Genomic DNA, 26,959 nt, shown 5'->3' on the forward strand with positions numbered 1-26,959 from the left:
TGAATATTTACACATTTATTCCATGCTTGACACTTTACTTTTCATTTCAAATTCCCTGATGGAAGCCAAATGATTTATATCCCTGCTAGTTTCAAACAGTAAAATTTCTAAAAAAATAAAACCACCTTAAACACATGGTATAAAGGAGTGAGTCAGCTTTAAAAATATTTATGCAGTGCTCCTTAAAAAAATAGCATTAACAACAGTAATGCCTGTGAAAGATCCACCCATTTTAGTCATTATAATTATTAGTAAAATTACATCTCCCCGTTACTTTACCATTCTGAAAATTGTTTGGCTTCCAATCCAAATCTGTCCATGTTATTTTAAATAAGGTTAAATCCTTTATGAACTGTTATTGTCCCCTGTAGGTGCACCCAATCAATTCATGGATGTTTTCCACTTTCACAGGTTATTCAATCACCTCCCAAGCAGTGGGACAGTCTCAAGAGTCTCCACGCAGAAAAAATACAGCTAATAGGGGCCTTTTGAGTATCAAATGAAAAATCTATTTAATTTAGTCAGGCTACTACAAAGGTAAAATAATTTCAATTTAGTGTATTACCACACTTTAGGAACACTTAAAATAGGGTGTTAAAGTTCATGAGTCTAGACAGACACGCTCTCCAAAGTCAAAATCATGTAAAACAAGAACTGGGCTGTATTTAAGTAGAGTAAGACCTCTCTATTGCACTTCTGTATTGTCAATAGATCATGTGTAAGTGTAAATCAAACTAAGTCTGACAGTGGAGCTCATTTGCAAAGACTGCATGTGTCCTTTAGGCTACCACACCCCACCCTGTCCAAAAATGCAATGCCTACTGAAAATCTGTTAATACTATGAAACCCATGGAGTCCAAAGGAATACAAACACATAAAACCTTATTTCACTGAATTAATATGAAAATAAATTCAGAATTTAATCAAGTAGTGACACTTCTTTATGAATTCCTACTCCTCTAAGTTTTTCTTTTTGCACTGCATCTCAGTATAAGTGCAAGAACAAAATTCCAACTCTTTATACATCACTACCTCACTACATGGTTGTTCAGTTATACACCTGTGTCTCTGCCCTCCCCTCAACCACGTCAGACAGAGGAGGGGCAGGGAACAAATTAACTCCAGGTATTCTAAAGGTATGAGTATCTTGATTTTTAACAGAAAGTATAAGCTGCTTTCCAATGAAATAACTCCTGTGCTCCTAATGCATAAGCTGGAGTTGCAAGATACGTGACGGAATGTTGACTTATTCTCCCTGAAGTTAGTGACAGATTTTATTCAACTTTTAACTGGTGTGGTACTTAGAAGTTTCTAATCTCATTACCCAAGTACAACAAAACCTACATCAATTACATTTACATTTGTATACTTTAACATTCTTCTATCAGCGGCTACTTCACCTGCCGGCAGATATACCTCATTCATTAATAACCCAGACTGGCTAACAGAAAAACAAAGGAATAAAAAGGGCTAATGGCTCTAAACCTGAGAGAAAAAAACAAAATTGCCTTACATACACATTTTTTAATTTTCTTGCAGCAATAAGTCACACACAAAACACTTGCACCTTTCTTATGGCACAATGAATATTTAAGAAGTCCTTCAAGTCTTAACTCAAAGAGGTGCTTTACTGAATATTGTCTATTGAAATCCACAAAAAAAAAGAAACATTCTTTCAAAAGGAACAAAAAAATTTACAATTGTACACAAAAAGTCTTGAATTTTATTGAAATTTCAAGTCTTGTATCAAACAAAAGCTTTTTCTTCAGACAAAAATATTCTCTTGGTGTCCTCCAGATACCAGAAACTCTGAATTGGTCCATTAGTGACGCTGCTTTCTTTGTCATCTTCACAGAAGTCCACAAGGTTGAGCTCTTCCACCATTAGGTCTTATTTTATCGTGTGAAGGAACGTACATGACGACCTCTTCCACTGCCTCCACTAACAAATTTCCCTCTTGAGCCACCACTGCTACTACTATTAGCACTTGTCCAAGACGGTCCAATTCCTCCACGGCCTCTGGAAGCACGATCGCGAGGACTCGGTCGGTAGCCTTAAAGCAAAGAAAAGTATACTCAGTTGGAAAAAAAAAAAAAAAAAAAAAGCCCTAGGCGGAGTAGCTGCTGCCAAAGCGTAAGAAACAAAACCAGGATGAGATACAAACAGCGTCTGTTTCCTCCTTTTAATTTTCACTTTTCTTTTACGCAAGCATTGCTGCTTTAATTGCGCTATGATTACCATGGAGGTACGAAGACAATCGAATGACAAAAGTCTGAGTGCAAAATTAAGATTCTGCGATCAAGTGTTCAATTCAGCAAGTTTTATGGGTTACAGGGCAGTTCGTACGAAAGCACGTGTTTGACACAGTCTCAGTGACAACTGTTCATATATGCTTAAAACATTTGCTGAATTTCAAGGTGTCTGCAGCATCCTTGCATGGTTTCATTTGTAAAGCAAAAATGAAATTCAAGGAATTCTCTATAGTTCGATGCCCATATGAATACCATGTACCTGCTGAACTTAATGGTCTCAGTGGTGGCAGCGGACCCCTGTTAAAATTGCTTTGACCACCTCTACTGTCATTGTAGGTTCCCCTGGGCGTACTCTGTGCACTCCAACTTGAGCCGCGAGCACCTTCGCGACGACTGTAATTTCCTAGACAGGGAGAGAAAAACCAACACACTGTTGAGCAAACATCACTGCATTTGGGTTTCTTCCCATTTTGATCTTCACAATAGTCAAAGCGGTAACATAATATTTACACAATTCAAATAGATAAAGACACTCTGTATCAACATACCTGCAGTATTCCAACTTGACGTCTACAAATTATTCTGCACAGAATCAGGGGAACAGAGCTCTTTATCAGGCAAGGACTCAAGTTTAAAAGAATTCACATTATCTAAAGTATTAAGACAGACTCTTATACTATCTATATATATATAGATTATACTATAGATTTTGTGGTGAAATAAATTCTAGTATTTTTAACTTTATAAATAGAAGTATTTTCTGTTTCTACTTTGGAAGGACTTGCTGTAATTATGGGATGGAAGGAAAATGAATGCAATCTTGTCTATGTATTAAAGAAATTTAACACTTTGTAGGCTATAATCTCCAGGTTCGCTGAAAACTGCATCTTATTCTTGTCATGATCTTCCATTCTTTTATTCCAAAGCCTCTTTTAAACCCAGAGATGTACTGTGGTGCTTGATTTCAGGAACTACAATGTCACAAAGGGCATGGAAGCACTCCAAGCTGCTAAAACAGCTGACTCCTTTTGTAAAAGAAAGGCAGAAAGGCAGCATGAGAAGTCAGAGCCTTGTTTCAATTGTACAGCTTTGGAGGTTCTCACCTTCAAGAGAATCTTTCCTGCTGCTAAACAACTCATTGCAACAACACTGCTTCAGGAAGATCTCACACTGGGATGATGAACTGCTAGGAAATTGGGTTAGTATTACTGAAGCAATTTTAGCATGCCTTTACTCCAGTTCTAATACAGGAACCAACATACCTTTTGAAGCAGGTGGTGTAAAAAACCTGTTCTGACTGTGAAAAGCTCCTCGTCCTCCACGATTCCCTGAGAACCCACCACGCGAAGAAATCTTCTGTGACACTTTTGGTGGCCTTTTGGCTGGTGGTATCCCATCTGGAGCAACCACTTCTTTGCTCTCTGCAGCAACAAAATCGTCCACATGCATGGAGGGTGGCCTGCTTGTGTTCTGCTTCCTCTGACGGAAGATATCATGCGGTCGAATTCCTTGTCCAAATCCTCCCCTTCCTCTTCCTCTGGGTGGTGGCACAACATGAGCTCTCTTTGCAGGCTCTATGTACTCAGATTTCCCACTGTCACAACAAACCATGATTTAGTTAGCTAATGTAACACTGTACTTCTGATGGTCAGGCATTCTCCATATTTGAGACAGAATTTGAAAGGTATTTGACAATTTGACAACATACAAAACAATGCTGAAGATAGCCTTAACTCATTAAACACATTTTACCTTGAAGTTATGAAGGTCTCATGCTTGTGCTTGCCAAGCTTGAAGCCCTTTGTGGTTTTTGTGCGTCCAGGAGATGATGGTTCTGACAAAAATGACCTCTCCAATTCAGCTTGCAAGTCAAAGTCACTGCAGCCCTTCTCTGACAGTTCAATTAAGTCAACTTTTACCTTCAAAGAGAGTTTAATCAAAATGGTCATTACTAGCACTTCCAAAAAAAAAAAAAAAAAAAAAGAAAAAAAAAAGAGCAGTAACAAAGTAAAAAATACAGCAGAGCTGCAGCAAAATTATCTTGCTAGATCTGAACACAAAAGCAGTGAGGGGCATAGCTCTCCAATATGAACATCTGTCTTGTCACTCAATGACCTACAATGGGACAATTCTCTTGCTTAAGCTATAGCCCTATTAATTTATTAATGGCACTTTTATACAGTTTTGGTTTTACTTGAGAAAAAAATCTACATTTTTTTTAAACTATAGTAAAAACAAAACTATATTTGCATGTAAATTAAAGTAAAACTAAAAAAGAATTAAAGCAATGAAGTAAACAGAAACTGATTACTTCTCACACAAGAAATTAAAACACTGACAATTCCTTAGTTCTAAAAATCTAGGAATGCTATTGTGTTTTTCACTATTAGATTTAAAGTGTAGATTATAATAAAGTTTCAACAAGTATGAAAAGCTTTTGTGCACATAGTTTCATTTCCTACTGCCATGTTTCCCAGTTTTGTCAGATCAGAGCAAATATTTAAATAAAAAAAGCAAAGCTATCAGGATTGTGGATCTTACTGCAATGACAGAGGACAAGCAAGGAGAAGAAACGAAATCACATTCTTTCCTACATTTAATACAAACAGATGAAAAGCCTCAGCAGCAGTGCAAAAGCAGTTTGGGACCGACACAGCAACTGTTCTCCTAGGGTACTGCAAAAGATCCCAGTTTTGTAGCGGCTTCCAAGTCAATCCAAAGGCATTTGATAACCCATTTAACAAATTCCAACCTCTCTATCTGGGTCAAGTTAGAAAGGTGAACTCAGGAAAACAACCATTTGGCCATATGAATTTCTGATGCTACTAGTTCAGATTAACCCTCATTTTTAAATCCACTTCAGATACGTTAATGAAGCCTTTTACCATATCCAGGTCAGTGTCTATTTCTTCAGACTGAAAGGGTGAGAACCACATGGACTTCAGCTGGTCATCCATCACATCTGCCAACACGTATGTAGTCCTACAACAGAACAATGCCAAAGGCCTGTTTGGTTATGAACCACAGCCAACTGCAAGTGTACACAGCACCACAGAACCTGGGGTGAACACCACTGCCTTATTTGTGATACTCACAATGATGTTAAATACATTGGACTAGTGGGTAGTAGTGACAACAGTGCTCTTTACATTCTGTTTTTAATATACTTAATTTATATATGCATAAATTACTCCATTTTCTCAAATAAATCACAGGCAGACTGCTGACACACTCAACCATTTTACCTGTTGTTAAACAAATTCTGAAGAGAGTCTGGTGCAGAAAGAGTAGGCTCAATATCTTGGTCACTCAGTGGACAAGAATCACCTGCTGACTCCAACATCTGTCTTACTCCAACAATGTTGTCCAGCAAGGATTCAAGGCCATCATCTTCCTTAGAACGATCCTATGACAACACAGAACAAGTCAGATGTTTTTCCCCTCCTCAGAGAAGGAGTAATGTTTTGCTTATTTCTTAAAAAAGGGGGAGGTACTATACAACATTCTATCTAGCCACAAATAGTGAAGCTAAAACACCTGAGTACACAAACAACAGCAGAAGGCTCCTCAGTGTGGCATTAAACAAACCATGTCACCACATGCACGTTCTAAGTTTCATTCCCAGCTGATGCAGTAGCCTTTGTAACATCCCAAGGAAGACACTGCCCCAGGTTTTATTTAAGGAGCTCTCTGTTAAAGCATTCCAATGTCCTGTGTCTGCCATTCCTTATTCAGAACAACTGTGGCTTTTCATCCCTTAACTAATAGATGTAGGCAGCCAGAGAAGGGACAGGAGGGAATATAGCACTTGAAAGTGTGAAAATTAAGTCAAAGTGAAATGAAGTGTGATCAACAGGCTGTGGAGAAGCTGTTTCATGGGCTCTCTTACATTAGTCATCTACTGCATGGCTGCCATCAGTTACACAAAATCAGATTTGAATATCAGAGTTAAGTTCGCAATTATATTATAATTGCAAATAATATTAATAATAATATAATTAATCATAGAAAAGTTGGATGCACTGAATTCTGCATGGCCTCTAGTCCAGTCCCCACCATCACTGCTTGAAGCAGCTATCAAACAAAGGCAGATCAGGTCAGCCATTACTTCATCCAGTCATGTCTAAAAAAAGTTCCAGTGACAGAGAGCCCACAGCCCAACTGACCTGTTCAGTTCTTCACTTTTCTCTCAGTGATTTTTCCCACCACCCCCCCCCCCCACTAACGTCAACCTGAACCTCTGAAGCCACAATTTGGGGCATTACCCTTTATCATCTGGAATTATCAAAAGAAGTTTGATTCCACCATCTTTGTTACTATCTCCACAAACAGCTGTGGCAAACTCTGAAATAGCTCCTGAGCCCTCTACACCAGAGGGCTGAACAAGCCCAGCTTCTTCCTCCTCTCTCTCTAGCACACGTGCTGTAGGTGCCTGACCACCTCGGTAGAACCCTCTTCAGCTTCCCCAGGTGTCTCTAGAACTGGTAAGAGGGCAAAGCTGGTCAAAGGTGAACACAACACCCGACGTGAGAGCTCAGCAGCATCCCGTGGAGGGAGACAAGGCCCCTGGATGTGCTGACCATGCTCCTTCCAGGATGGATCAGAACACACCCTCACCTGTTTCTAGTGACCGTGCACTGTCAGCCCACATTTAACCTATCAACCAACATAACCACCTGGCCCTTTTCAGCCCAGCCTGCAACAAGGCATGGGATTATCCTGCTTTCACTACAGACCTTTGCATTTTTCCTAATGAACTACAGAAACTTTCTGCTAAATCAATCCTAAAGCATTTATTGACGTCTCTCTGGATTGAGGCTTTGCTATGTGTCAGATTAGTCACTCTCCCTCCTACTGGCATCCACAGATTCACTGAAAATGTATCCACTGTTCAGGCCTCTGATGAAAACATCCAACAATATCCAGCCCCCAGAATTAATTCCACTTGTTACCAGTCATCAGTAACATTAAGCCACTGCTAAGATGGGGTTGTTCTTCCTGTTGTTTATTACATTAATAATCTGCTTCACCACTACCCTACACCCTCTGCTTGTAGGCATGTGCTGCCTTCCGTGACAGCTTTAAATGCCTGGGCTCTCAGGATGTGCTAATAGAAAACTGCAACATCAACGTGATTATTTGAATTCTTTTACCATAACATGTTTCTCCAGATCAAGAAGCAGGTTTTCTGGGGTCTCTTCTTTGTTCTGCAGTAGATGTTTTAACTCTGCAGTGGTAAGACCCAGTGTTCTGCCTGAATGGGATCCATCTGTTTCCATAAGGCTTCCATCATCTCCACAACATCCCTGAAATATTTAACAGGGAATAAGTTGGGGGATAAGTACTCATAAATGTTCAGTATTTCTGGACTCCCAACCCCTTTGAATTCAAGCACACATGAGAGCAACTCTAGCAAAATTAGTTATCTCTTGATGTAAAAACAGTACACATCAATACAGCAGCTTTCTAACAGTATACTGTCAAGCTAAAACTGGGACACCACGCCATACTATTCACTTAGGAAATCAGTATGAACCAATATGCCTTTCTTCCTACTGAAAAACCCTCTTACTGACCATACATCCTGCCTAGCTTTCACAGATTTCATTAAAAACTAAAGACAGCACTAACACACTACTGATGGAAAAGCCTTACCCAGCAATCTGCAGAACCAACTGCTTTCTGAAATAATTGTTCCTGAACAAGCCACACACTGCAGATTTCAGAGAAATGCAGCTGAGTTTAAGCATTCAATACATATTCACTTACCAGCGTATCAGAGTTTAGAATCTGTCGCATAAAATCCAAAAATGAAGAAGCCAGTTCACCTGTGTCTTTGCTGAAACTAGTTATTACTCTCTTTAATACAGTGTATAGAGCATTGTTGTGTTTTCTTAGAGAGCTATTTTAAAAATAAAAAGAGAAATAATTTATTAGTACACACATTGTGACTGTTCCACCATAACTGATTATGAGAAAATGACATATATGCAAAATAAACTTGGCAAATTTTACAATTATCAAGTTCAGCCATGATTACAAAGCCAGAGCTTCATTATTTTCTCTGTACTAGACTCCTGTTTTCACCAGCACTGTCTGCAGATATTTCAGACTGCACATATACAGCTATATATACTACCTCCAAAACATTCAAGAAATTACAATTTCATCTTTGGCAGAAAAGAGACTGAAGTACAGAAATATGTGTTTGCACAAGGACCTTATGTATGAAGCAGGGTCATGCTTGCAGCTACAATTTCACTCCATCCCATGATGTCCAACTGGAGAAAACAAACTGTAAAGGCTACACAAACTGAAATAGCAAGGCTGTGCACTGAAGCTGACAGCTGGACACATGGGATCACAGAAAGAACAGCATCTGTAAGTTGCTCATTTTTCACTGGTGATTGTAGGGCTTCTTGCATCCAACAGCATGACTTTGAAGTGTTTTGAACAACCTTGTATTGATACTGCTCCTTTTTCTCTCTGCAAATATCACTTTTTTGCCTCTGCACTTCAACTTCAGCGAACAAAACAAGGCCAAATATAGGACAAAGAATCAAGTCAAAACAACACAATATTGTCCAATACATGTATATATTTTGTTCACAGTGAGTGGAGTTAACAAAAATAGTTTGTAAAAAAAAAAAACTCTTTTCTAAAGCCGGAATTGCCGGGAGGTCGAAACACTCAGGGAAGTGTAAACTGAATCCCCTAAAAATAGAGGAATTAGAAACAGTTCTCCAATGTTCCAGATGAGAGCTCTTTGAGTGTCTCAAAAGAGAAAGAACAAGAGCACTATAACTCATTCTAATCCTCCCACCTTGGAGTGGGGAAACAGAGTGTACAAACCCGTTTTCAATGTTTTGTCTCTTTCTTGAAACTAAAGTGCTTCTGTATGCATACTGCAAAAGTTATTCAGAAGGTGAAGAAAGACCAAAATACTGAATAAAACACTGAAGCCCCAAAGAGAAACAAAAGTTTAGTTTTGTTTTTACACAAAAGTTTTAGTTTTGCCTTATCCTCAACATTTTCTACTAAGCATGTTTTTAAAGAATTTTACAATTGTTTTAAAACATGCTTAGTAGAAAATTAAAATTTAATTACAATTAAAATTTCACTATTTTCAGCTGTCAGTGATATCATAAAAAAACCATACCTCTTCAAGTGGTAGAAGCCATAATCATGCTCTGTAAGGAACATCATTGTTCGGATGCATGTCAGCAGACAACTGTAACTGCTCTCAGAATTTGTTAATGTTTCCATCAGACAGTCACAAATTAAGGGCATCAGCTCTTTGCTTGGTAAGGAGTTGGAAAGCTGCTCTAATTCAGACACAGAGCCTTCTGTTGAACTTGGTAAAATAAGTGCAATATCCTAAAAGAATGATCATTATACATATAGTAAAAATGCATTCTGTATGCCTGCAGTAAATATAAATCTTACATGAAGTCAGAAGCGCTGGGCTCTTTCACTATCATAATTTTATTCCAGTATTTCAGTTATTACTGACCAGCAAAATACTAATCTAGAGTATTCTTTTTGTTCAGTTCTGTTAAGTGTTACAGACCATTATTTATTTCTAAAACATGAAAGCTTCAAATTCTGAAATATTGCAGCAGAGCTGAAATTAAAGCCAAATAGTCACTGGGTAACATACACAGTTTCCTACCTAGATACAGCCAATGTGTCTCTCAATATCAAAACACTGGCCAAAGAGGCTGAAGTTCCTTGGCTGGTTCAGCCTGGAGAAGAGAAGGCTGAGGGGTGACCTCACAGCAATCTACAAGTGCCTTAAGGGGAGCAGCAGAGGGGCAGGTGCTCTCCTCCCTCTAGTGACCAGCGACATGACACAAGGAAATGGAATGAAGCTGCATCAAGGGACATTCAGGTTGGACATTAGGAAAAGGTTTTTCACTGATAGATTGGTCACTGGAACAGGGTCCTCAGGGAAGTGATTAGGCATCAAGCCTGTCAGAGTTTGGAGAGCATCTAGATGACACTATTAGTCATGGTTTAGTTTTAGGTATTCCTGTGAAGGGCAGGGAGTTGGACTTGACGATCCTTATGGGTCCCTTCCAATTTGCAGTAGTCTTTGATTCCATGGTTCTGTGAAAATTAAGTGGCTGCAGACACTACCAAAGAAGTTTAGGACTTTCTGTCACTTGCATATTTTACATAAAATAAAACAAGATTAATTTTCCCAACAAGTTTGTATGGAGAGATCGTGTTTATATGCATATGGATGATTACCTCTACTGACCAACAACAACCAAATGTCTTTTGTGTAACTGGGTAAGCACTAGATCAAATGAATATATGCACTAGTAAGACAAATAATGACATGCAAATCTGTGCACACATTACTGAGAAACTACAAGGCCAGTCTATGAATCAATTTTCAACTAACATTTCTTACCTTGCTCTAGTAACTTCTGATTTTTTTTAATGGAGGAGTTTTACAGTACCAGCACAGCATACATACATTTGGAATATATTTTCAAGAGGTATCAGTTAGTCTACTTAGAGATACATATTTATTTAACTAGGTAGGAAGTGAACAGTGACAAGTTTTGTCAGTGGCCCACATGGAGAAATGGCATCCCTCTGTCAGCTGATGGGACAGGAAATCTTTGTGCCATTCAGTTTCTGGTCTCTATGAGCTACCAGAACAGTGCACACAATGCAGAAGACATGTCACAAAGTGCAAAGTATTTACATTCAAGAACAAGAAGGCAGCACGTCTGCCAAAGTAGTAAACCATGCTACTTGTAAATGATGTAAATGAGGTAAAAAATGTTGAAAAAAAAGGGGTACTTAAGAAACAACCTCATTTAATTTGCCTCCTACAACAATCAACATACATTAGGCAATATTATATATATATATATATATATATATATATATAAAATGCATTAAATATAGGAAATACCTGATCACAGAGGGACTGCAAAAGGGAAGTTATATATTCAGCACACTGTTGATGAGTGACATTGTCCCCAGCTGATCGCATCAAAGCCAAGAGCTCCTGGAAAACCTCTGCATATTTTTCATCTCCTTTAGTAGTTCCACTGATAAGATGCAAAATAGCCAATTTACATGCTTTATGTGAAGCCAGGGCATCCAGTAAAGCAAGCAGTCGAGTGGTCTGTCCAGTGTACTGCTTCTCTTTATCTTCTGTGTTGCTGAAAGAGTATCAGTGCACTGTTAAAAAGCTGTTTTAAAGTGATCTAAGAAACTATAAAAACAACCATCACAGGAATAAAAATATAAATCTGCATTTTAGAAAAAAAATCACCTAGTTTGCATACTTAAATTTACAGTTCCATTTACTTTTTGAAAACTGCTCAGCTTTCACTAAAGAACTTCTGGTCACATCATTAATTAATCTACTATGTATTTAACATACTGTATTGTATCTAATTGTGTAAGATAAATATGCTGTTACATAAACAGTATCTAAGTGTACAATTATGCTTTAAAGAAAAAGTACTCATAGTTTCAAAACCCTTTGAACCTGTATCATTAAACTTCCTCCAGTTTACAAACAACTACACACATATGTAATCCCAGTACAGCAACCTTTACTGGCCTACTCTTCTTATTTATGTCATACAGGTCCTTAAAAGCACTTTCAGGTGAGATGAGGCTTTGCAAGGACAGCCTCAAGAAAATCTTCCTAAAACACTTACCATAAAAATGCAACATGAAACTGTCTACATCAAAACTTAGAGGTATGAGCTGGTTCTCTGGCAACATTAAGCATTATCAGGACACAGCATATAGCATTGGAATAAGAATTCATTGATCCCATGATGAATAAGATTTCCAAAATTATTTTCGTCCTGCTAAATCTACTGCCCAGAAGCAAGGTGAATTTAACAGTTCATTAATGGAATCTTAGCAAGATAAACAAAAATACCTTTGGAGGTCCTCTACAATTAGATCCAATACTGTCCTCATGATGAGAAGAGCAGTAGGTGAAGCCAAGTCACACAGCTGAACACAAATCCGCCTCAACATATGCTGAATGGGCTGGCAAGACGAACCGGAGAAAGATCGAACGATCTCTTGTATCAGCTTGGCCTGCACGTGGAGGTGCATACTCCACAGCTTCCTGGTGTTGAGTGCCACTGCAATATCATGGGCTTCAATTACCTGCAGGAACCAAAGGGCAGGAGGGTTTTTCCTGTCAATTTTTATGGTAAGACCTGAATTCTATCACAATGTATAAACAAAGATGAAGTACAAGTACTGCCCTCATTAAAAATAGGGAATGCCATTTTCATTGTCACCAAATGACAGGGCATGAGCCAGCAAATTAGGTATTCCTTCAGAAGCATGGATTATCACACATCTTTTATGCTTACTTATTAAAGATCACAAATTCTAGATCCACGACAAAAGAAAAAACAACCTTAATATACCAGCATTCAGAGTTAAATAAAAAGCTTCAGAATCAGTCATTTAAGTAACAGAACAGGAGTCTAGATAATCTCACAAGGCACAAAAGAACAACATATGAATGCTAACTTAAGAAAAATGCTCCAAATAACACCAATTTTGTTTCTGCTGAAAAAGACTTATCTATAAAGAATCTGTATGAGCACAAATGTTTTACAACAACTTTAATTCATCCTGCATCATCATACATGTATCTGGTTTTTTCCACCACTACAAAAATGGTCAAAGGGTTATATATAAATAGTAAAAATTCTTTAAATACATCCAAGTTATACCTGAGTAGTCTGCATGGGCAGTGGAAGAGGCAACAATTCGGAAAGCAATATAAGTCCAGAGAAAAAGCCTTCAGGAATTCTCAAAATTGATGAGAGAACCTCCTTCAGCATTAAAGACCAAGTATTGTTCGCCAAAGTTTCCTCAGAAATGGTAAGTTTTTCATTAACACCTTGTGTAAAAGTCAGTAAGATGTCAACAATGTCATTCTGGATTTTTTGTTCATCGCTATCTAAGCGGCCTGAGAGAGGAATAGAGCAGAGGAGCATGTGTAAGGAAACGAGTGCTGCAGGAACACGCATGTCCTTGAATTCAAAGGATCCACCCCGCAGCAGTTCTGTTAGCATTGTCTTAAGGAGAGTGAGTGTACAGCGGGCCATGGAAATGGTAGTAACTCTGTGCAGCGTGGTGCCCATGTTGACGTGGAGTCGCCAAGGCTGAATAAGGATGCTGTTCAGCTTCTGTAACACCCGGATGAAAGTGTCCATTCCCTCAGAAGAGAAGAGCTGAATAACTGCAAGATTCCATTTAAGGTCCTTCTGTTGGCCTGTACAGAAAAGAAGTAACATTTCTGTATTTCTAATTTCTCCTGGGCAATCACACTTACACTTTAGCCAGGTTTAAGTAGAAGACTGAGAAAACTAAGATTTGTACTTCAACCTGATGTACAAATACATCAGCCATACCTTCTACCAGAGGTGGTGGGCATGCAATATGACAAAGAACACGAAGTGCAGTGGGAAGACCAACTCCATCTGGGGTCATCAAACTGTCAATATTCTTTTAGAGGAAAAGAAAAAGAAAAAAGGAATGAGTCTGTATTACAAGGAAGGCTTTAATGAGTATATTGCTTGCTTAGTATCCAAATTCTGTATTTCTGTAAGTACGTCACAAAATTTAAGTTCAGCTATTTCACCTTTTGGTTAGCAGTCAAATAAGGCAGAAACAAAAAAAAAAAGAGCATTAACATTTGCATTGTGATTTACAAGAAGATAAGAGATTTAAATAACTAGATCTTTGCATCATATATTTACTTTAGATTTTGTTTCAATAAATATAACAACACAAGACCCAGCCTAGCTCAACAGCTTTAACAGAAGCATATATTTTGGATAACAGTATCTATTTTTAAATATCATATATTAGTACATATCTAAGACAAAACATCAGACTACAAAAGGTCTGAGCTTTTGAACATAAATAAAAGATAGCATCTACCTATATTTTACTGACCTGCTTGATATATTCAATAAGATTTGGAATACAATTTATTTCAAATCTAAGATTTTTCAAAGGTTCAAGCCACTTGCTGAGCTCTGGGAAAAAAAAACAAACCTTAAGTCAGTGAATCTATGATCATAAAACCTTTGTCAATCAAAATGTCCTTAATTTACAAAATAGGTACTAAAGCCAAGTGTGAAATTTGTGGAGCGCATAGTGCAGCTGTACCCAGCTAAAAAGCACCAACAAAAATGAAACTTCAGGACAACAATGTGTTATGCACACTCACAATATTTGGCTCAAGTCAATCGGAAGACAATTAATTTTCATCTCATTTATCTGCATTATCTGTAATTAAACATTTTTTACAAAAGACACTAAGGGGCACTGTCAGCTAAAGTAAAGAACATAAACACATTCCCCTTAATGTACAGAATAGGTTATTACAAACTGAGTACAAAACTTTTATTAAGTTCCTAAACAGAGCCAATCTCTGCCCTGCACTCTACTCATGCTAGAAGTCCTTACAGATTATCAATCCCTCCTAGTCTAGAATAACCTGAAAGTCCCTGGTTCCTGGGATAAGAGATTTAAAGATTTAAAGCTGTTGTTCCTGAAAATATTTATAAGAACATGAAGATCAAGTGGATATGAACTGATGACTCAGACTGATTTCATGATTTAATAAACTAGCCCTGCTTCTCATGAAGCGGTCTGATGATCAAGTAAGGAGTAAAAATAAGAGCATAACAATAACATGACATAACATTTTGAAACAAAAACTTTGAAGAATTCTGTCTTCTTTCACTGCATTTAAGTTATGGAAGAAATTATTGGCATGTCTACATGAAATGATTAATCAGTGCAGAGCACAACTTTGGACATGAGAGTTTCAATGTTCAGGTGTCAGAATAGTCCCCAGCAGGGTTTTTCTGAGTGTCCCAGGCCTGATCTGTAACTCAACACGAGCTGGGAACATACCAAGACACAGTTTGGACATCAAAAGATGTAGTAACAGGGTAACATGGACTATTCCATGCCAACTGGCCTAGATGCCTTAAAGCAGTCCCAGGATTATTTATTAGTAAAGATCCTGTCAGAGTAAATCACTGTCCTGGTTCCAGCTGGGATAAATAGAGCTTATTTCCCTCCTAGTAGCTGGTACAGTGCTGTGGTTTGGATTTAGCATGAGAACAATGTTGATAACACAGTGATATTTTGGTTGTTGCTAAGCAGTGCTTTACCCTAAGTCAAGGACTTTCCAGTCTCATGCTCTGTGAATGAGGAGCTGCAGAAGAAGCTGGGAGGGAGCACAGCCAGGAGAGCAGACCCAAACTGTCCAAAGGGATATTCCATACCATAAGATGTCATGTTCAGTATGAAAACTGGGAGAGTTGCCTGGAAAGGGCTGATCACTTCTTGGGGAGGGGCTGGGCATTGATCAGCAGGTGGGCAACTGCACAATGCATCACTTGTTTTCTGGGGTTTTATCTCTTCTCTCCTTTTTATTACAATTATTATTGTTGTTATCATTAGCATTAGGTATTATTATATGTTACTTTTTCTCAATTATTTATTTTCTTATCTCAATCCACGAGCTTCACTTGTTTTTCCCTGATTCTCCTCCTCATCTCACTGAGGGGTGGATGGCAGAGTGAGTAACAGTGGTGTAGTGTTTAATGTCCAGTGGGGGCTAAACCAGAACAATTGCAATAGCAAACAAAAGCAAGATTCAGCTCTGACAAGTTAGTCCACCTTTACAGAAATTTGCTCTTCTGTTATCAACACAGTTTCAAACTTCCTGTAATTATCCAAAATTCACGGTAGCTATTTTACTTGAAAAATAATTTAACTATAAATAATTTCCTATTTAAGTCTCATTAACAGAAAAAAATTGCATATTATCTCAGTGACTCAACTAATCAGATCCAATTGGAAAAGTAATTTCATTATCCAAGCCAGACAACTATGAAGCACCGACTATTCACATAAAAAAAGATTTCTTCTATACATTCAAACAATTCAGTTGATAATTACACATACTGTACCTTGCAACTTGGTGTTATTTTCATCTGCTTTACAAAGCTTCAGCAAAGGTGCTGAATGCTGTTCCAGCATTTGGACATCACTGGAAGATTGCACCACCAGCAAAACAAGGATGCAGGCATAGTTATAAGCAACTGACTTCTTAGACTTTGAATCTCTGAAACAACAAGGATTTTCTTTAGATCTCAGCTAATACAACTGGGTATCTGTTAGATTTTCATTATCTCACCCCTAAAAATCTACCTAGAGAACTTTTACATTCACCAAGGATTGCCCCATATAATTATCAATGAAAGAAACCCATTTTCCTCCTATGCTTTTTGAACACACTCTGCTGCATTATACACATTATACACATTCATATTTGCTTCAGCATCAACAAACTATGAGATCCAGTCAAGTGGTATGCAAATATTTCTATGTAAATTCATCTGTTTCACAAATCATTTTAAAATCACTGCTACCTAAAGTAGTACAACTGCCTGTCCAGAAAAAACAATGACAGTATTTAACATCTCCAAGAACTTGAAGAATTGAGAGATTCCCACCCCAGAGTAGTGTGCAGTACTCTCTCTGTACCCAGTCAAACCTTTTGCTTGTTTCACAGGCAACATTTTATGCTTGAATGAAAACTGCCTACTTACTGATTTCTTGCCACATAACCAAAAGTTTGCCCTACATATATTACAAGAACTTTGTTGATGACCTACACAGATTTGGGGTATTAAGTACCTGACTACAAAAGACAGGCCTGATTTTGTATTACATGCTTCTACTTAAAAGTTCTCTTGGTTTTAAATAAAAACATCAGGATTTAAAAGAAAAATATTTTAGATTTACTGAATAAGAGATAGATACTTTTAAAATGAAAAAAACTAAAGGAAATAAATAAATGCATACATTACCCTAAAGCTTCTTTGGAATAGTACTCCATTAAAGTAATAAGACTTTGGAGATTTTTTTCCAGACTGAATACATGAGCCACAGCAGATCTTCCCACAGGGTTAAAGGTGATCAAGTAAAGGTTGTGAAGTGTTCCCAGCAGATCTGAGTGGTCAGTCTCCTCGCTGGCTGTGCACCGCTGGAAGTGGCAGAACAATTCTGAAATGCACTGTAATGTCTGTGTTGAATGGAGGAGCCACAGGGCAAAAGTGTCCTCGTTGGCACCGTCTGACTGCAGACCTTCCTCTTGTTCTGGATCAGAAAACTGACAAAGTGCTCTAACCAACAAGTTTGTTGCTTCGTGCTCAGAAATAAAGAAAAGAAGACCCTTCTGTGACTGTGCCAGGAAACGCAATATATCTCGGATAGCCTGAAGCACACCTGGATGTGCACCTGTCACTGGAAGAGACAGTAGCAGAGTAATGCATTCCAAGAAATGGTGACTATGAAGATATCTGAAAAAAAAAAAAATAAATCCAAAACCAGGAAAACAATCAGCAATGCTACAAATATTTGTCAACACTGCACAATAACATTATATAAAACTACGTATCTCCTAACTTCAGTACTTACTGCTCTGTGGACTACAAGAAATAATAACTAATTATGAAGTACTACAAAATTTAAGCCTTGCAAAATGTAACTGCTATGCTATTTACAAGAAAAATGTCCTAAAATTCTGATCTCCATTAAAAACCACCCCCCCAAAAAGAAAACCCTTAACCATATCTACACACAGAACAGGACACTGTATTTTATTAAATTGGCTGCATCTGAAAAACCATCAATGCCAGATTCAATGTTTAAAATGTGCTAGGAAATCAATCATTATAGCACATCTAGCAGGCAATTTTTGAATACTCTTTGCATGTAGATGTTTATATTCAGCCATGAGATACACCACTGCTAATCAGTCAGCATTTAGAGAAACACTTCCTAGACAGAAACTTGCTAAGAGAGTAAGAACCCATGGGACGTTTTAACTGGCTGAAGGCAGGAAAGTCTCAGCTGCTCTGCCTGTGCTGTGAAAGTGAGCTACAGTGATAAACTGCATGACCTTTACATGAATCTGAGGCTGGTTTGCATCTTGCCACATGCAGACTGAAGAATTACAGATCTATTTTATCCATACACAAAGACATGTTCCAAGATGTCAAACGAAATAGTCTAGATTTACAACCATAACCATTTTAAAACAGGACAGCACCTAGCATAACCTGTCAGCATCTACAAATGCAACTGAAGGACAAGCACATTACCAGTAATAAGGAGATGTTAACTTCTGGCTAAGTGCATTCTAGGTCGATTGAAAGCCAAGAAAATAACAGGTACATAAACTTACCAAACTCTCTCAGACCTTATATGAACAATCTAGAATCTTCCAATAAAGAATTAAGTGAAATACCTAGCAAAGTGATATTCAAAAAAGTCACCCTTGAAATATACCTCTATCAACTGGAGGAAATAGACTCTAGAAACTGAATTTGCAACTACCATACCTAAACAGGACAGGGTAAGGATCATCCCTTTCTGGAGGGCCTGTAATGCGTGCCATGGTTGGGAAAGATTTCACAGGTGGCTGAATCATTGTATGAGGAGCAGTTTCCATCAAATGGAAGATCTCTTCAAGAAGACTAACAAGTTTTTCCATGTCTCCTTCGCTTATATTAGAAGATTCCAAAAGATGATCCATGTCCATAGGAGCTTCCACATCATTTTCATATTCTTGGTTGGTTCTTTCAAGTCCTGACAAGTCCTGGTCCTGCTCTGGCTCTGTGTGATTAGGAAGAGGAGGAGTGTTCTCTGCTAACTGATCTACCACCTTTTTAATGTCTGACAGAATCTCATAGAAGTGACATTTCTGGAGAATTGCAGAACCAGCTGTAACAACTCGCACAGTCTGATCCAACAGTATGAGTTCCAGGAGTTTCTGATAACCACTTTTTTCATGTGCATCTGTGCCACCTCTCAGAAACATTTCCATTCCCTCAGTCATACTAATGACACTATCCAAAGCTTTAAAAGCATTAAGTTTAAGGGAGGATGATACATGATCTGCAAACAACAGTTCAAACAACACATTAATAACTCCTGCCTGCAAGAGTGCTGTTATTCCTTGAGTCCCACATTCTGCTAAAGAAGATACCAACTTTGTCCCAGCTTTCAGCTGCCGAACGTTCAAAGCAATGGGCTGTTTGAGAGCCACCTGAAGGTTTAAAGCTTGCAGGGTCCAGTCTACTAGCTGGGTAATATAGTCTTGCTTTGTGTCTTTCACCAGCAGGTAGCTCAACTCTTTTACTATTAAACTTGGAATTTCTTCTAATGCAGTGACCCACTTTGCACCCCTTTCCTCCTGATATAATTCCAACAGTTCAGTTAATTTAAATGAGCCTTCCACTGCCCCTGAACCTTCTTTTTCTTGATCTTGGTCCTTAATTTTAGCAACTTCATTTTCAAATACAGTCTTGTAAGGGCAGCTGAAGTGTAAAAGAGGTCCAAGCTCCTTTTCAAAAGGTTCATATGTCACAGGAGGCACAGATGCCAGATCCTCAGGAGTATATTCAATATCAAAGCTTGGATACTTAAATGTTTCACGTTCCAGATCAGCAATTACATCTTCATCACTTGAAATCTGCTCATAGCCATCATCTCCTATAAACAGAAAGATTAAGTTACCAAATCAGTTATGAGTAAACCAGTTCATAACTGCAGAAAATATCATCCTAATACAAAGTAGTGACTCATTTTACACAAATATTACTAGCTAGAGAACAATCACACACTGACACATACAAAAAGCCTTCTCTTTCAAGACACAAGTAGAAAGTCACATCCAACTGGTTTTTTTTATGTAATAATGGAGTCATTTAAAAGAATATATAAAGCAGAAAGTTTAACTAGAGTACACATTACTACAAGTACACTGTCCAATTTTCTTCCAATGATTGCATCTATCATATAACTTATAGCCTGAAATTTTTGCAAAGACACGGGTGTGATCTTTAAGTAATACAAGATGACAACTAACTTTATTACATGAACAACTTCATTTGGTTTTTACTTCATCTTCCACCACTTTCCTACATTTTTACATAAAACACAAGATTGAATGTTCATTCTCACCTATAAAACTGTATCTATTTTTCTCTATTTATAGAAAATTTAGCTATAAAGGAATAAATATTCCACAGGAAAATATTGTTCTTGAGAGATGTCACAGCCACAAATAAGAACGATGCAATAACCAGGGGGAAAATATTCAGTTCCCTTTGCACATACTCTTCATGAAGGAGCTGCCATCAAAATTTCATAAACCTCAATTTTTTTTCTAAACTCTTTACGACTTACCATCACCTTCTTCCTCCTCTTCACCCTCTTCTTCATCTTCATCATCTTCTTCCTCCTCTTCTTCCTCCTCATCGGCAATGCTCTCTACTGTACGACCATCATCATCATCATCATCGTCATCGTCCTCATCCTCATCCTCCTCAACATCCACATCATCATCATCTTCCCCTTCTTCTGGTTGATCTTCCTCTACTTCTCCATCATCAGAATACTGGCTTTCTTGATGAATGGATGTTCGATCAGGAGAAATCGGCTCAAAGTAATCCTCCCTATGGTCCACATCATCTTCTTTTTCCCCAACCACTAAAAACAAATACAAAGTTTCAGAAATAAGAGCATTTTTCTGAAATCCAAAGATATTAAACAGGACTGGCCCTATGAGTGGATCCCATCTGGCCCCATATACCAGGATGAGCATTCCCTCCTTGATTACAGAGGGTTCATTCTGCCCGATGTCTGTCTTCCAGCCCAGAGTACCTGGAAAGTAACTGATGATCGTTTTAAAGACTGAGGCAAAGAAGTCATTAACTACCTCAGCCTTTTCCACATCCTTTGTCACCATGTATCCCCCTGCACCCAGTAAAGGAGATTCTCCTCAGCTCTCCTTTTTTTTTTGCTTATGTATTTATAGAAATATTTGTATTGTCTTTAATGGTAGTATATATGCTTTAGATGTCTACATCACATATAATAGAGATGCAAAAAATAGCATTTTGCAAATCTTCACGTGATTTGATGGAAAACAATCACATAGTTCAGCAAGACTAAGAATATGTAGAGTTCTTGGCACTTCTAACCAATACAGAGACTGGGTAACTTGGCAGATGCTGCAGAATAATGGAAAAGGACAATGGATACCAGAGCAAACAGAAAACTTACATAAAACATGAGCAGCATGTTCAACAGTGTATTGGTTAACAACCAATATTCTCAATCTACTATCTTTAAAAATTATGTAAATGAACAAACCCCAAACTTTTTTTTTTCCCAAATCCATTTCCTAAAACTGAATCTGTCCAGCAGAAGTAACTGCAGACAAGAAATTTCACACTGGGCAGGAACACAGAATTCTGCCTCCTCTAAGCAGTGATGTGCAGCAAATAAAATACAGTCTCTTCTCATTCTACCTGACACTGGCATAGGTTCATCCTCATCATCATCAGGAGGAGGAGGGCCTGGAGGTGTCCTTGGTCCCCTGGGTTGTGGTCTTGGAGGACTGCCATTGAACTGGTCTTCTTTCTCTCCATCAACTGTATTTATTTGAAAAATAAAAACTTTCATTTTATGAAACCACAGGAATAAAAGCAGAAAATTTGGGGGTTTCAGTGCAACTTTTCACTGGGGAACACCATTGCCCAGCTTTTATCTATATTCTGCACTACATGAGGCAAGTTTCTAAAGTCACTTTTGATGAAGTAATTTTTGATGTAAACAAGAAATACATTAATAAACAAGCTTATTAACACTACTCATTATTTTATGTAAAACTTACTTAAAACTTATATAAGTAATTGCCAATTTTGGTTTTGACACTGCTCATATTGTAACTCTATCAATAATATCTGAATTGCTTAAAAAAAGTAAGTTTACATTTTACTCAACTGGTTTTTACGGTTTACAATTGTTTTTTACTGTACATAGTATTTAAATTTAGCAGTCTTTTAGCCATACTTTGAATAATAGTTCTAATTTTAAATCTAAAATCAAAATTGAAGCAAAAACTTGACCATAGATTCTATTAATGGCTGCTCTAAAACCAGTGCCAAGCACTCTTCTGAAATATATTTTACTCATCACATAAGCAAAGTTAACTATGACTGTAAAATTTTCTTGTTATGATTTTAATACTATTCTAATAACCTTTTTTTAATATTCCAATCATCTACATTATAATGAATTCACACAAGTTAAACTGCATTTTGACCATTCAAAGTAACTACCAACATATCAAATAAACCACTCTCATAAAAATACTGGATGAGACCTTAAAACCGTTCAATATAAATCTAGAAGAAAATATGAAACAAAGGATATAATAAAGAAAAAAGAAAGCCACTGTAATCTAAAATGTGGAAGGACTGGGGATTTGTTCTTCCGATGGGACACTGTAACACTGACTTGTAAAAGAAAAAAAATCTCTGTCTTCTCCCAAGACTCACCATGTTTTGGATTCCTTTTCAATCCAGGCTGTTGCTGGGGAGGTGGAGGAGGAGGGGGTGGTGGAGGAGGTGACTCTCTCTCATGAGTTATTACCCTGTCAACTGAGCCATATATTGCCAAAGTCAGACAGTTGTACCACCCTCTGAGAACCAATCCATCTGTGTTGACCTGTAGGTTTTAAAAAAAAAAAAAAAAATTTAAAAAATAGCCCTTAAAGACAACTTCTGAACAGTTATTCTAGTATCACTGTATCAGCATCAGCATAAAATCCAAAAGAAAAATCCAACATTAAAATACCTCTTTATCCCACATTTTGAAAACCGAGAAAATGTTAAACGCATCAATCATTGCCACAAATAATCTTTGTCTAAAAGCATTCAGTTCCCTGCAGTATATACATTGACTAGATAAATTCCTCAGCCTATTAATGAAAAAAAAAACCTGACAAAAAAACAAACCAAAGACAAAACAAAAAAACACAAAACTCTAAAGTAAAAAGTATCTAAACTACAGGCAGGTTTTAGGATAAGGTTTAAAATAATCAACATTTTACACAGTGCTAACACACCACATGAAACCATATTTACACCTAAATGACAGATATGCAGGGAAAGAAGAGGTTTAAATCACATTGCATTACCTTTGCATTTGGCCTAAAAATAATTGAAGTGTTTTCATCATATTCAAGGCTGTAAAGATACAAAGTCATTTTTCATTAATATAAAACAAGTTCACAGAAATAAAACACAGCAGTACTAATCACACAAGCCAACAATAAAACACTGAACAAATACATACAATAGTGAAAAACCACTTCTTTGTACAAAATTCTTTGCATTAATATATATGGGCTCTGTAAACTTGAAAATAACAGAAACTTTTCTTACTTTAAGCATAAACCTCTGTCCTTCCACACAGATCAGAGGAAAAGAATAAGAACATCACTGGCAAAATCCAAACCAAACACGAAGATCATGGAAGATTCAGGATTTTCTATTGTGCATTCTCTGCACTATAAAAATTTTCAGGAAGAAAATATTAGTAATGAAGTCACACACTAATCTTGAAAGAACTTACCTTCCCAGCCGGTCAAAAACAGGGGCACTTGGTTTGCTAACATTGTTGAAAAACAAGTCCAGTTGAAATGAATGGGGCGATGTCTCCCTAGGAACAGAATAAAAGTAAAATTAAATTGGATGAGTCCCTTATCAGAGTATGCAGGACTACCAATGGAAAAAACCCTACAAAATGATACTGTTTAAGTAATGCCCCAAAATAATTACAAGTTCACAAACACATGAATGCGTTTTACATTTTTACATAGGAAGGTCTATTGAGATACGAAAGTTCAACAAAAAAATAAGAGGAAAGTTTTCCTGAATCTGATACCTGGTATCTTTCACTTACCCATAAGCTCTGTTGTCAGGCAAACTTGTATGAGCTCTCACTCCTGGAGGAATGACTCGGACTTCGTTTATGTAAACCACACATGGAAAACGGACCACATCAATATTGGTACTTTGCTACAAAACAAAGAACAACAAAGTCTAGGAAACATAAAATGCAAACAAAAATAATGTACTCGTATTCTCTACTAAAGGAACATGTTGCAAGTTCAGTAATAAAATTCAATTCTGTAAAAGGCTAAACACTGATAAATGGTGTTACAGAGAAAAATAGCGTTTTTAATATAATCTTGGCACTTTTCATATCTTTAACACTATTTTTTCATAGAAAGTGTTACTGGTTTAATTACTTAATTTATTACCTTTATTTGCAATAATCTCTTAAACAGTAACAGGTTGTTGTTTTCCAGACAGAAGATATGTGTGGTTTAATTCTAAACATTAGCAAATTTCATATTTCAAGTATAATATTAAAAATTATAACAATACTTTGTCAGTTTTGCTAGATCTGTATAAGAAGTCCACAGGATATTTATTTTTTTCAGTTTTGCAACACCTGAAAACCTTTAGCAAATATCATTCCTGTTTACCACACAGAAACAGCAAGTATAAAGAACTCTTACACCCTCCAAAAAGATGTTTGAGCAAACTAGGAAGTTATCAAACTTACAGTGATTTTCCATGTAGCAGCTACTAAATAATTAATGCTGGACATCTTCTCTCACTAAATTCACTGCATTAGATCCTATTACATTTAACCATTTTTAGCATATATATGCTCATAAAACAGTACACACATATAACTTTATGTTCAATTGTAAAAATATAAAGACTTTCTTAACAGCTCAGAATCATGTTTCCAATTAGCAAGCTGAATTAGCATAGATAGGGAAAAAAAACCCAAACCACTGATCTGTCTGTTAACACAACTAAATAATGAATATTGATCTGTAGTCAAAATGTATCTCTCTCACCGCAATCAGAAAGCAAATGAAACCAGCAAAAAGCAACTACTACAATTTTTAGAAAGCTAGTAAGCAATGAAACAGACAAAACAGAGTTTTAAAAACAGCTTTTACGATACGGTTTGGGGCATGTGTCTTCTAAAAAAATCTACACAGACGTTTTTTAACACACAATACAACACCTTGGCCTGTGGGCTGACATGTTAGAAGCTGGATGGTGGAACCAAGGGAATCCTGCTAGGACAGAGAGCCCAGATGCACAAAGAGGAACAGGGCGAGTGCAGCCTGCACTGGAGTGAGGGCTGAGGGAGCTCATCTGTGCCTCTAAAAAAGATCTGAGTCATGCAGGAGACAGATTTCTGGAGGAAGGGCTGCTCTGGGGAGCTTCATCCGCAGCAGCACCACCCAAATAAAGACAAATTCCTCTTTAAATGATACAGGATTATGCACTGCAAGTCATGCATCAACATCACCAACACACCAAGTGAATTCAACCCACTTTTGCTACCAAGCATTAAAAAAGACCCTACATCAGAACTGCTCAACAGCAGTTAAACTGCACAGCTAAGCCAAGTAAGTAATATTATTCAAAAACATAGCAGTACTTTTCAAGAACTCTAAGTTCCAGTGCAACACTCATAATCCACAAAGTGGAAGAATTGGTGTAACATAAAGAAGGCTTTCAAGAAACACATAAAATACATAAGGTTCAAGTTTGGACAATGACTGATAAAAATGAAAGTGACAGAAAATTATTTTAAAAGAACACAATGAAAAATGTTCAACAAGAGAATATGGGGTCCTGGAGAGGAATAGGAGTGGCTACTGTTTCTACCCAGGGAAACAGCACTGGGCAGCATTCCCCACCTAACATTGTCTTAAATAGTGGAATTAAAAATACATTTGGGCCAAGCTGATCCAGACAGCCAGAAGACTCCTGAATAATTTTCCAATTGCATTTGAGTTCAACATACTCCATTTTCTTTCCCTAATGCCTATCCATGAACATAGTCTAGTTACTCTATGACTCTGAAACGTCTTTCTCAAGTTATAGTACACAATCACTTTTCCTCCCCTATTCTTCCTCCCTGAACAGCACATCGAGCTCAGCCCCGAACAAACCTGCTGCAAGACCAGCAGTTTCAAAGATGCTCATGATCCCAACAGCCTCAAAGTGGAAGATTTACACGACTGCCAAAAAAGCTTGAAATACCCATATTGTGCAAAGTAAATAAGTGTAACGGAGTATCTCACAAACACACAAATATTCCTCCTCATCATCAGCTACACAAGAGCATCAGTAATCTCACAAGCGGCAGGGCATGGCCTTCTAGTCGACTTCTTCCATTATCGCCTTCTCGAAGCACGTTTATCTTCTTTGTTCTCCGTTCGCCTCCACTCCCCGACACCTCCAAATCTCCACTCCTTTCCCACCACCCTCCGCCCTTTGCCAGCAGCACCTGGGGCTGCCAGGACAGCGTCTCGAGCAAGGTTTTGTGTCAGGCGAGGCGGAAAGGAGACGGCAGCCCGCCCTTGACAGCACCTGCCTCGGTGCTGCTCCTGCCCGACCGCCGCCAGGGCCCGCCTCAGCGGGGCTTCCGCACGCCCGGGAGGCCCCGGAGCGAGCAAGGAGGCGCCGGCAGTAGCCCAGGAGAAGGGAGAGGAGGAGAAGGGAGGTGAGAGGAGACGCAGACCAGAACCCCGTTTTACCTCCGCGCTCTGGTGCTTGAACGTGTCCAGGAACAGCAGCTCGGTGGCGGCATCCGCCGCCATCTTGGCCGGGCCGCGGGGGATGCGCTTCCGGCGCGCGCGCGAGCGCTTCCGGGACGCGCGGGGCGGGTCCCGGCCGCCCTCAGTGCCGTGAGGAGAGACAGAGCCAGCG

The 26,959-nt window shown here is 38.0% G+C and overlaps 1 protein-coding gene across 1 annotated transcript; it reads right to left on the bottom strand.

Moving 5' to 3' along the window:
* On the bottom strand, window positions 1–26,870 carry VIRMA (vir like m6A methyltransferase associated). The gene is made up of 24 exons (XM_015618330.2): window positions 26,788–26,870; window positions 24,114–24,229; window positions 23,784–23,870; window positions 23,347–23,395; window positions 22,706–22,874; window positions 21,674–21,796; window positions 20,547–20,849; window positions 18,698–19,850; window positions 17,162–17,653; window positions 16,259–16,413; window positions 14,223–14,305; window positions 13,676–13,769; window positions 12,992–13,536; window positions 12,175–12,410; window positions 11,185–11,437; window positions 9,412–9,629; window positions 8,022–8,154; window positions 7,406–7,558; window positions 5,498–5,658; window positions 5,138–5,234; window positions 4,005–4,171; window positions 3,515–3,846; window positions 2,512–2,655; window positions 1–2,053 (listed from the first exon to the last, which is right to left on the bottom strand). Exons 1-24 carry the CDS (start codon window positions 26,848–26,850, stop codon window positions 1,896–1,898), a joined length of 5,484 nt encoding a protein of 1,827 aa, XP_015473816.1. The 5' UTR covers window positions 26,851–26,870; the 3' UTR covers window positions 1–1,895.
* Window positions 26,871–26,959: the final 89 nt, after the last annotated feature.

The sequence above is a fragment of the Parus major genome, chromosome 2 (assembly GCF_001522545.3).
Source record: "Parus major isolate Abel chromosome 2, Parus_major1.1, whole genome shotgun sequence".
Lineage (NCBI taxonomy): Eukaryota > Metazoa > Chordata > Aves > Passeriformes > Paridae > Parus > Parus major.